This window comes from Strongylocentrotus purpuratus, unplaced genomic scaffold (assembly GCF_000002235.5).
Source record: "Strongylocentrotus purpuratus isolate Spur 01 unplaced genomic scaffold, Spur_5.0 spur5_scaffold_17, whole genome shotgun sequence".
Classification (NCBI taxonomy): domain Eukaryota; kingdom Metazoa; phylum Echinodermata; class Echinoidea; order Camarodonta; family Strongylocentrotidae; genus Strongylocentrotus; species Strongylocentrotus purpuratus.
The window spans coordinates 27531795-27544569 of NW_022145602.1; the positions used below are offsets into that span (position 1 = coordinate 27531795).

A 12775-nucleotide genomic window follows, 5' to 3' on the forward strand; every position below is an offset into this window, starting at 1 on the left:
AAAGATTCTTTAGAAGCAACTGTAGCCTAATGAACATTTCAATGGCCCAGATTTCTGAACAAGCTTTCCACGTTTTGAATACCAGATGTATGATAAAGCCTTTTTTCAATGACAAATGACTAAAATCAGTGACAAATCTGCTGATAGCCAATGAGAAGCAAGGATTTCAGTAGCTTGTAACAAAAATTGTCATTTATCACTGATGACAAGTTTTGTGAAACGCCCCCCAGATGTATGATAACAAAGGGCAAATTTTTCTGCACATATTGTGTTAGTGTATGTTGCATGACCCGTTGTGGTCGATGCCACAAATTTTAGAATGGAAAAAAAGCTTTAAAATCCTTAAATTGGCAAAACATTGAGGGGTTCAAAATTCTTGTTTTTATCAAAATGTGCAATTTTTTTTCTCAACTTAACAGCAAGTTTTCTATCCATGTTTATTGCTTTCAAAGGCATTGCATTTCATGAGAACAATGAAGCAATAAAGGAAAATATTATTGTTGCCAATTTAAAGAATACAATGTGATCGATTTAGCCCCAATATATCCATGTCTTGAAAATGCTTTTGGTTGTGTTGGAGGTTTGACCAACTTTCGCAGTGTAGCTGGGGTATATAAGTTTAGTTCACCTATATTCATATCTACATGGTTATACAGTCAAACCTGTCTATAGCGACCACCCAAGGGAAACACAAAAAGTGGTCTTTGTAGACAGGTTCCTTTAGTACATGCACAGGCTTCAATGAGAAACCACTTTCAAGGGAAACAAAAATTGTGGTCTTTGTAGACAGGTGGTCACTAAAGCAGGTTTGACTGTACAAGCATTATTCTTCATCTTTATATTCTCAATCGTTCAACCCATTTCATATTTACGCACATCTCTAACAAGGGATATAACTTGGCCATGTAACCTCACTTTAACATGATTTGTCTTTTGTACTAACTGCTAATTTTCATTTGGGATGCATTGTGCTTTATGATTTCACATGAAAGTAAATCCATTTTATTACCTGATTTTGTGTTTTATAATTAATTTCATGTAAATGCTTTCCCAGCTATTCAGTTACATGTATATGTTCTTGTATCTAATATCTACTGTCTTTTTTTCTTCATGTTTATGTAGATATTTATGTTTACTGTTTATGTAAATGTTATTTGTTTTATTATGCAATATTTTAACATTACAAATGCTTCTAACATGTCTGATGATGTCATTCAATTTTTTAATTTTTTTAGTTGAGCATATTCATGAATAATTCAAAATTATACTCCCTCTTATTTATACTTTGCATTTAAAAGAAAATTGGTTTTACTCGGACATTTATACAGTCAATGATTCAAGCATTCTACAGAATTCTTTGCCTTTGTGGTTTCTTTCTTTTAAAAAAAATGTTTGTACTGAATACATGTATGATTATTTGATTTTAACTTTTGTTTTATATGTCTTATCAAATGTATTCTTAACGAAAAATGTGTACAAGAATGCTTCTCACAAAATCTGATGTGTACCTCTTGGTTGTGTTTGGGCCGGGAGTCCAGGGGGTGTTTCACAAAACTTGTCATCAATGACAAATGACAGTTGTTGTTATAAGCTACTGAAATCCTTGCTTCTGATTGGTTATCAGCAGATTTGTCACTGATATTTGTCATTTGTCATTGAAAAAAGGCTTTGTGAAAAGGGTCCCTGGGGGCTCTTGGACCTTGTTGCCCAACAGTTAAGCAAAGAATTCTAAGAAGGCCCCCACCAAAATAAAACTAGGTTATCACCTATGTTCAAATTGTGGACAATGCTCCTTAAAGATAAAGTTGAGTTCTGGTTATGCAATTGCATTGTGAAAGAAACGGTGTGAAATCGATAAGAAAAGGTTGATCATCTACATGTATAGCATATAAGTATTGGTGTGTACTGCAAGGTTCTGGAATCATCAAAATCATCAAAATGATAAGAAATTTGACCCAGTCTTGGTAAAGTTACAAGCACTGTACACTGAAAGATATATATGGGGCTACACGAACATTCGGCATTAAAATCTGTCCCGATTTTTTTGTTGTTGCATGCCATATTTAGAATATGATAGCATTTGAAGAGCCATGCTTTTCAGGGAACATTTTTTATTAGATGCTCTTCCAAAATTGCATGATAACAATGATAACGCTTACAAATTATTTTTCATCTCTTTCCAGAACTCAACCTTCTCTTTAATTTGTTGACACCCCTGTGTTTTTTTACTCTCTGACTATACTATGTGACATTTTGTGTATCGGTCTGTCTTTCTTTCATAATATATCTACCGGTATGTGCTGTTATTGTGGAAATTTCTTGAGGAGATTTTGGGCGCTTATGTGTCCTTAGCGCCTGTTTTTGTCAGGCCCTGCATAAAACCTTTCCCTAACCCTAACCCTAACCCTACCTACTTTACCGAAAATAAGCCCTGAGCAAATGTGGCTAGAGCGTATATCTGATCACCCGATTCAACTGCATGAGAAGCCTGAAACTGTGTTGAAATATTACCTTATATATACATGTACATGTGTGTATTTTGATTTCTAGTTTCTTGTGTATTGTTTTTTGATGTGCTATTTCTAACCTTCTTGTTTTGGTAGACTAAACCCATCCCTCCTGCTAAACCCAAGAATGTGACTTTCAAAAAAGAGGTGAGAGGTTGCATCTAGCCTAGCCTTGGCACTGGATGAAAACAGGATGAAACTAAAAATATATTCAATGAATATAGCACGCTTAGCTGTATCATCCTACTAAAAAAAATTGTATTACACATACACTGCACTCATCTCATAGAGGAAGAATCATTACCGGTATGAATATTGCATGTCTGACAACATACCATATTAAAAAAAAACACTCTCCACATTCATTTTATGTACCGGTAGTCTCTATTCATATGTGAAAGTAGAAAAGGTTACTAGCTTAGCATCAGAACTACAAATACATTTCGACATGCTTTGCAACACATCATACTAGAAGGAAAAAATCCAGTATTATCACATGTACACTGCGCTCATATAAGAAGAAGGTGATATTAGGTTAGCCCAAGAAAATACATAAGTGTAGTATTATCATACTGAAAAGAAAAACAAAGAAGATTAAAGTATTATCAAATCAGCAATGCACTCATGCGTATTTCCAATGTAATAGTAGAAAAAGAAGATAAGTCACTAGGTTATTCCAAGAAATTCAAATTCAAACTTACACATAATGCAGAAAAAGAAAAAGAAGGAGGAGGAGGATGAAGAAATGAAGGTGAAAACGAAGAAAGAGAATAAGGAGAAGCAGAAGAAGAAGGAAGAGAAGGAGAAGAGAAGAAAGAAGAAGAAGAAGAAGAAGAAGAAGAAAGAAGAAGAAGAAGAAGAAGAAGAAGAAGAAGAAGAAGAAGAAGAAGAAGAAGAAGAAGAAGAAGAAGAAGAAGAAGAAGAAGAGAAGAAGAAGAAGAAGAAGAAGAAGAAGAGAAGAAGAAGAAGAAGAAGAAGAAGAAGAAGAAGAGAAGGAGGAGGAGAAGAAGGAGAAGCAAAAGAAAAAAAAAGGAAGAGAAGGAGAAGAAGAAGAAGAAGTAGGAGGAGAAGAAGAGTAGAAGAAGAAGTTTTTGTTAGGTTAGCACTCGTAATTCAAATAGATCATATCATGCCTATTATCATTTTTTCTCGTTATTTACCACATCATACATTGTAGACAAAAAGTAATTACATTTATAGGTTCACTCAATCAATTCAAATCAATTGTAGCATGCCTGACATTTTACCATCCTAAAAAGTAAAAATCATCTTACAAGTAAATGTATATCATTCAACTTTTCCCTTAAATATGTACATGTATCCTGTACAAGAGAAGACGGTTGACCATTATACCTCGGAAATTAAATTGCATTACAGAGCATGTGAATGTTAAAGGTAATATAAAGTTTTGGTTTGGGGTCATGAATTTGGTTCAAATAAACATATTGGAAGCATATGCGATCCTACGACATTCAGTGATTACTGTAGCGGTTGAAATCAATTCTAAAGTGTTGAAATCGTAAATAATAAACTCTTTATGTAGTTCCCTCTCAAGGTGAAGTTATTAATTAAGCTACAAAACGATGTTTCTTGACTAAAATCGGCCGATTGGCTATTCCCGTTTGGAAATTATATACCACAACAGGATATTGTGAAATTTTCATGGTCGCAGCTACCATTGGATGGCTGTAGGCGCTATTTGAAATTTATCTTAATTTACCGGGAGATTTTTCTTGAAAACAGAAGTGTTTTAAGAGGCTAAATGTTCTAGTCCTTATAATACATCCCCAGGGGCATCCACATATATCAAAATTGTAAAGAATCACTATCCAGCCAATTTTCAAAAATTTCCCCAAACTTTGTATAACGTTTAATCCCTCCAACCCCCTTGGTACAGTATCTGTCCTTTAATTCTTTCAGGACAAGCATTCCACATGTGTTTGGCTCGGTAACTTGTGATACATAGCCCTAAATAATATTCTAGATGCATGAAAAGAAAGAGCAAAAATCTCTGCACATATTGCATCCAATTTGATTGCATGGCCACATCTGTATAATTTTGAGAGGGTACTGTTTTAAAGTACTTAAATTGGCAACCCATCCAGAGGTTTAAAATTAATGTCTTACAATCAAAATTTGTCATCTTTTCAACTTTCATTAGAATTCTTACCCATGTATATAATTTTTCGAGATATTACATTTATAAAGAATGATATAACATTAAAAGAAAAATATTATTGTTGCCAATTTGAAGAATAGTAGGAGATCAATTTAGCCCTAGCTCCTAAAAACATCTATGAAATGCTGCATGTGTATGAAAGTATGTGCTTCCTGACATGAACCTTTTTTTTTTTTTTTTTTTGCTGCATCGGAAATTGATCGGACCACAAAAAATAATCTTGAGACTTTCAAATGGTTAAGAGTGTAAGAGTTCAAAAGGAAATAAGCTATTTTTAGTGAAAGCAAGTGTCTGCATCTTTGACTTGTTTGAATGTTTGCATTGCCCTCCCTCTCTTCCCTCTCCTTTTTGGGGAAAATCTTCATCTTTTGCCCTCATTTAAAAAAAAAGTGAAAACGTTGATAATCCCACTGTAGTCTAAAGAACCAGTTCATTCCCATTCACATTTTATTCAAAACATTTTACCATCCAATGATCAGGTATTTGCATTATATGTACATTATAATCATAATAATATATCATACATATATATATATATTGCATATCACAAATATGTCCCTATGTGCTGTATGGTCATTAATGTTTAAACAAAAATTGTACTTGTGTACAGGGACTTGTTTTTGATGAATGGTTAACTTCTTATTTCATTTTGAAAATTTAGAAATACTCTGCTATACTTTGGTTATTTGTATAATTGTGGAAAAATACAAGTCACCATAGTATAAGCAATGAAGAATTTGTTTTCAATTGATAAGCAAGCATCAGTTTCTTAGGAAAAAATAGGAAAGTGATGAAAAAGAATTTTAGCTTGTATGTTTACTTTTAAATTAAAAAAAATCTTTCAAGAAGTTCTGGTTCATATTTCTTAATTCCATGATCATCACAATCCCATACCTTTTGCAATCAGTTACCTTCATAATCATTCATTTTTACCAGTCTTTGCTTATAAATGAACATATGTTTGTGATATTACTAATAGTACGTAGTTCATTTATTCAAATATGAGAAGTAGATAAACATTATTTAAAGCTTATCTGTGCTAGATTATAGGAGGGATTAGAGCACCCTGCAAGGTCACTGCACAGGTGGTTATATCAGCTCTCAAATAACATCAGAAAAACATAGGAAAAAGAGGATCATGGGGGACCAATGGTCACTGATTAGGCATTGTTTTATATATAGAGGGAGCAAGTAGCTACAAGTAGGACAGTGTGGCTTTAATAAATGAAAGAAACCTTGAAACCTTATCGTGACTGGAACTGAAACAATGACTTAAATGAAGCGGTTGTCTATGATAATTTACTAGTTTCTAACTACTCTTCAGCACAGAGCCTTCATTTTGTTGCATGTTCTTTCATACTATTAATAGATTGAAATGACTTGTCAAAAATTGATCAATGTTGGTCATAAATTTCTATTAATTACATGTAAATAACAATCAAATCTGGTTCTTTGAAGTTCTGTGGTCTAATTCTAATTCTTAATGCAGTCATACCTGTTTATTAAGGCCGCCCACAGGAAACAGAAAGAGTGGCCACTATAGACAGGTTCTAAAACATGTTTCCTTCTTGAGAGAGACAAAACACATGACCACTGTAGACAGGTGACCTTTATAGAGAATTGGCCACTAAGACAGGTTTTGGCTATACTACACCATCATGTTCCAAGAGTGTGACATCCACATATTTTGTGCACCATCTTCTCCTTCACTTTCCTCTTCATTTCCACAGCATCACAGCAGATGATCTTTTTCATTTTTCATTTTTAGCAGGAGCACACATTTTAAATCGCTTAATACCTGTACTTGTTTATTTTCCTTATGTTTACAAGGGGATAACAAAACAATTCTGTGCAATTGATGCAATTTCATCCACTGCACCACAGTATTCAATGCTAGCCATATCACTTTACATTTTTTTGTGAAATTGGGTAGAGTTATTTCAAAGCCGGTATTTGTAAAACTCATTAAAATATCAGAATATGTGTTTTGTTACCCAATTATGACAGTTTCATAATATTTAGTGGCCATTTATATTTTTGTGTGAACTTGATGTTGTTGAGGTTTGCACAAAGCTGGTTTAGGGTGATACTAAGGAGATTTTAGTTCTTGAATGTACATATGTATCTTGATAAATAATTGGTAGCTGTTTCTCCATTTTCAAATATATGTGTACTGATTTCTTCTCAAGTGGTATGTATGTATGTAGTGGTCTATTAAGAGTCAAAAGGGGATTAACTCTATGTTAAAGGCCATCTGTACTAGTTTGGCTAGGAGGGATTAGACCACCCAGGAAGGTCACTGACAGGTGGTGATCTCATTAACTCAGCTCTCAGTTAACATGAGAAAAAGAGGATCATGGGGGACCAATGGTCACCGATTAGGCATTGTTTTCTATATAGAGGGAGCAATTGGCTACAAGTAGTACAGTGGGCCTTTAAATGAAATGAGTTAAACCCTTGTGCCTCTTACCAGACGTAGAGATGTCTAGATGGGTGTGTTGGGTCCTTGGTATCTCACTTTCTAAGGATGTTTTTTCGTTTGGTTTTCTTCCCATCAGGTTACCCAGTCCACGTCATCTTCTTCCCAACCACCGACTCCTACCAGTACCATTGTCTCGGCTTCGAACGGTACGTCTCAGAATACCTCCCCGGACAAACGCAAACCAGACGAGAACTACTACAGCAGCGTGACTTCCTTCGAGAGCCAATACTCGGCTCGTTCGTCGGGCACGCACCCCACGAGAAACAGCAGCGGATCCCCCGCAAGGTCGGAACCCGGTAGCAGTCGCAATAATGATTTGACGCCAACGGGTCGCGAGTTTGTCGAAGAGTTCCCGTACCAGGGCATGCCGGGTGAGGACGTTGGATATAGAAGACAGAACTCTAACGAGAAGGGCACCCTGAGGACGGGGAAGGCATCGCCGCTTAACGAGCGCCCTCAGAGTCTGCCCCCATCCAGCCCCACCCATACTGGCGACATCGGCGAGCGTAGGTTGTCGCTCTATGATAATGTGGACATTTATTACAATGCGCATTACGAGCAGAGCATGGAGGAATCTCTTGAAGCGGTTGGCACACCAACACCAAAGGCTCATGCGCAGGACGGGATGTTCTACGTGACCGGGATTCCGAACGATCCTCGAGTGGCAGGGATGTCGCAAGGGTTGAACCAGGCGGCAAGCACTGAAATTGGCAATACTTCCACTAACTTCAAGACCTACCCCGAGCCCGTTCAAGCTCCAGGGACCTCCTCGCAGCTGAGCTCTCCCCCACCCCCGACCAAACCTACCAGCTTGGGTAACCTCCAGTCCTTTGAGGTACAGAAGACCACGCATCACTATCAGAAGAGGACATCGTGGGAAGGTTCGCAGTCACAACCAGGTCGTAGTCCTAGCCGTAGCTCTGGTGCGACGGCATCCGCTTCAGCTCGTAGCCCTGGTGCGACGGCATCCGCTTCAGCTCGACCTGTACGTGCATCCCCAACGCGATCATCCCCGACCCGCAACAAACCAGCTAGTCCCATCAACGGGGTTCAATACTTTCATTCACAGGTCACCTATATATGAAAAAAACCTCTCCAGCTTAAGGTCAAAGGTCGAAGCTCGAAGGTCATCAAGGGTCGAATGTCAGGATGGGACATGATGAAAGGTATACAGGACCAACTTGTGTGTAAAAGTTCATCAGCCAACATGTAGGAGCAATGTAATTAAACAAACACAACACAACTTAAAGTAGTAATTCATGGGGTCAAAGGTTGAAGGTCACCTCCAAATTGAGAATGCTAATTAACACTCTGTGTCTGTTATTAAAGGGGGTTGAAATTTCTTATTTTTAGAAACACATACAGTTACCTCAAGGTATTAGTTTCTTTTCTACAAGCAATTTTCAACAAATTTTTGAAGATTGCATTTGTTAAAGGAAAATATGAATATATCTTGACTGTATGGCAGTTGATGTGTGTAGCAATTAACTTTTTGATATTAATTGTGATTATTCAAATTGTTTGAAAGAGCTAAATGAAAAGATGACAAAAATGAACCTACAAGAGAAATTTCTCAATATTACTAGCTAATTATTTTGATAAATAGGGTGATATTTTGATGCCAAATGAAATGTTACAGATCACAGACATATACAGTCAAATACATATAGGATTGTTCTGCCTCCCCCTTGTTGTGTTGTTTGATATTGAAATATTTACTTTTCACTTTTGACAAACACACTGTGAAATAATTATATAAGTGTGAATTGATGGTTGATTTTCAATATAGCTAGTCTGGAAATAATCATGACTATTTTTATTCTCTTGAATTATAACTATTACATAAAATTCTTCATCAGGAAAGGTTTGGAAAGGTTTCTAGCTTTTTCGGTTGACTTGTATTTTAATAGTGACACTATCGTGATCCATTTTGATTAGCCGATGAATTTAACTGATCTTTGCTTTGTCAAAATTATGTTAAAATGACGTTCATATTCATGATTTTATAGAAATACTTCTTGCGTATTAATCTAAATCTTTGCAACTTCCTATTGTTCCGTCTAACTCTATTTACACATATACATCTATGTATAACCAAAGAGAGAGAGAGAGTGAGAGATTGGTGTCATGTATCTTCACCGACCAAATCTAGCCCCTTAGAAGGTACACAAAGACAAAGAAAGGATATATACCAGTCTGTGGCAAGGTGCATACTCTAAGTAATATGTGTCTCTTTTTGTAGCAGGTACAGTTAACAGCTAAATTATTCATACCCCTTGTATTAAAATTTGATGTTTTTTGTGTTTCTCGGAACACAAGAATGAAAGGTGGACTGGTTGAATTAGGGCTTGTGTTGAATAGTTTTAGGTGTAAGCTTTAATATGTCACATTCTCAAGAAACCTAAATGGAGACAAATCAATTTTTCACATACTTAAAATGAAAAAACTTGGTAAGGGTATGAATAATTTAGTTGTTAACTGCATATGTATGGATAATCTTACTTCACGTGCAAACTATCAATGTATATAGTGTATATTTATTAGATATAGGAGAACGTTTGTACCCTATTTCTTAACTTTTATAAAAACCATTTGATAGAGGATTCTTTGTTTGTGCCATAAGTGTATATTAATACCAATGGTCGTTTTTAAGCACTGTGGTTATTTTCATGGGAAATGTTTATTGTAGTTGTATTTCCTTTTGTGTACGATGTGTACGATTGATAAAAAAGGTTTATATCCCCCGTTCCACCTCCTTCAGTGGTTGTATCCCCATTGTTCACTTGTGTTGTTGTTGTTTGAATAATGTATACTTTTGTGATAAGAGAGGTCATGTTGTTAATAGTTTGTAATGGTTAGAAAAATTACAAATCGTTAAAGTTTAAATCGCGTATTAAAGCTGCAACAATATTTGCTCAGAAAAAGTAGCAGTTTATTTAGGGCATGGCTCGTGAACCTCTGTATAATGGTACCAATAGCCATATCCCAGCTTTAAAAATGTATTAAATTTTCATTCCCCCCCCCCCCTTCTCTCTAGATCTCTCCGTCTTCTAACTTGTTTTGATAGTTTTGATAATGCCATTAAATGAAAGAAGAACATGGTAATGTCTTCATTTGAATCTGTTTTAACAATTCTTATTTTAGGCAAAATAGTTCTGTAGAAAAAGGCTTTACCTTATATAAGACAATCATATTATATTCAGGGCTATGTCATATATAATGTGTATATCAACTCTTAGCAGCAAATTAATTGATGATTCTTTAAAAAGATTTCAATCAATAGACCAGTTTTATGGTTAGCAAATGTCCCAAATGACCCTGAATATCCACAGATCTTCAAAACATGAAGAGGTCACCCTTTGTACATTTTGAAATAATCACTCCTACAGCGATGGAGGTGCTTCATGAATAGCCTTTGTTTCCCCATTTCAAAGCATACTTCCACCTGTGTATCATGGAGTGCACTGATCGTGCATAAATGAATATAGTTACATAACTTTCATGAGCACGTATCCATTATTTTGTCTCCGTGTATTTCACAATTTGTTCTGCAATGACCTTTATCTGCTCATGCTCAGACTGTAACTATGAACTGGCTTATTGCTCAATGAAAAGCTAGCAAAGGTGAGTTTTGGTGAACAAATATTCATGTCACCTAACAAGCATTTGTCTATAAACATACATGTTATAGTTATCTATGATTAACATTGAGGAGCATAACTTTGAATGCTATGGTTTTTGTTTGTTTATTTATAGTATGAATGTATCTGTTATTGTAAAATTATAAAGTAATGCACAAATTGCTGATATTTGGCAATAAATAACCCTTTCAAGAAGAGGTTTTTAGCATTTAGTTTTAGCGGGAAATGACATTAAATTTGACTTTTTTTTTTTTATTAGAGTTAAATTCAGGTACTATTTCATCATATTAGTAGTAGGATCTAAATGACCTCACAATTTTGTTCTTCTTACAAGCGAGCCTACAAAGTAACTACTGTCAATAATATTTTGATGTCTTTGAAATACAAACTTTGATCTGTTAATCTTTTTTTATTGATACAAATAAAAAGTATGTGAACAACTGAACATAAGGTTTTGTGGGAAGGTTGTTTACAAGTACAATTAGACGTTTTTCCGTAGAATTGCAATAATATTTGTTTTTTTAATTGTAGTGGTGTGGAGAAAGGACTATAAGGCGGTAAATCATATTTTCTTAATTTGATGTGAAGTGTATGCTCTTTGTAGAAAGAGCAATGTAAGTGTCAAAAAGACGTATGTGTTCTGTCAAAGGCCTGTCATAATTATGTAGCTTCCCAGCTCTCGTGATTGATAATTGAGAGATTAGCGCAGTACATCTTCACCCATCACTGATAGTTTGAAGAGTGTAAACTTTGGAAGATGATACATATTCTATCTACTTTGGAGAGTTGTAACAATCGCGAGTCAGATTTTGAGCAGTATTCTATTTCTAGAAACAACAGCTATGTTATCAAAAATTAGATATGGATTGTTGACATTTTGTTAAGGCATACGGCAATTTTTCTTCTATTTTTTATTTTTTATTGAAGGATGGATTTTTCATGGACATTTCTCTTCATTATCTTTTCAAAACAATTTTTTTTGGCAGAATTGTGTATCAACAGTGATAACCTGAAACTTGGGATTGAAAGTTTGTGTTACATGTGTTTGTATTAGTACATTTATTTTTTTTTTACTTGATACAAAAATATCATGTATCTATTGTATTCAAATTTGATCATTGCACGCCAATTGCATAGGTTTGGTTAGTAGAAGAAAAAAAGTGAGATGCGGAGAATCTGTTGTCGAATATTTCTGAGATTTGGTGTTTTTTGTTCATTAGTATGTTTATATGCTTATTATTTTGAACAGAATATTTGATCGGAAAAGGTAAAGCGTTTGTTTTCATTCAATACTTTATGAATTTATGCTATGCTTTTTCTATTTCTACTTTTAATTTGAATTGTCCATATGAAGCTGTTGGGAATTATAGCTATGAATTTGTTGTAAATTAATATATAAACGTAATCCTTTTTGTTTTAGAGACTAGTGTATCTCCCATTTTCCTTGTCTAGTTTGTAAGAAATATATCTCTTTCTTTTTCTCTATGCCTTGTGTTACTTGTTTTATGTTAACTGAGATGTGTTGTTCCTCTTGTGTAGCACTCCTTTATCTATCCCTTTCCCCCTATTTTGTATTTTCTCCTTTTCATCTCTATCCTCTTTTTCTTCATCTTTCTTGATATTGTGCTTTGTGTATTACAAAGTGTGTGTGTGTCTCTCTCTGTCTTTCTTTTATTATTTCTCACTTAATATTATTTACCTCTCTGTCTGTCTATCCCTCTCTCTCTTTCTCTCTCTTTCTCTCTCTTTCTCTCTCTTTCTCTCTCTCTCTCTCTCTCTCTCTCTCTCTTCTTTCTCTCTCTTTCTCTCTCTCTCTCTCTTTCTCCCCCTCTCTCTCTTTCTATGTATCGCTCTCTCATTTCTCACTGAGTATGATTTATATGTTCGTCTCTCTTTTATTATTATACATCTTTCTATCTGTCTCTCTATCTATCTCTCTCCTCTCTCTCTACCTCTCTCCCTCTTT

At 35.1% G+C, this 12775-nt stretch overlaps 1 protein-coding gene across 6 annotated transcripts in view; it reads left to right on the forward strand.

Annotated features, from left to right (window-relative positions):
- The window catches only part of LOC100894091 (USP6 N-terminal-like protein), an 84743-nt gene extending 72449 nt beyond the window's left edge, over positions 1 to 12294 (forward strand). For 4 of the 6 annotated variants that reach the window (XM_030988017.1, XM_030988016.1, XM_030988020.1 and 1 more), the window contains 2 exons: positions 2604 to 2654; positions 7245 to 12294. In XM_030988017.1, coding sequence (XP_030843877.1) covers positions 2604 to 2654; positions 7245 to 8252 — 1059 coding nt within the window. In that variant the 3' untranslated portion in view covers positions 8253 to 12294. The remainder of the gene's footprint in view (positions 1 to 2603; positions 2655 to 7244) is intronic. The other 2 variants (XM_030988019.1, XM_030988021.1) reach the window with 1 other exon arrangement.
- The last annotated feature ends 481 nt before the right edge of the window (positions 12295 to 12775 follow it).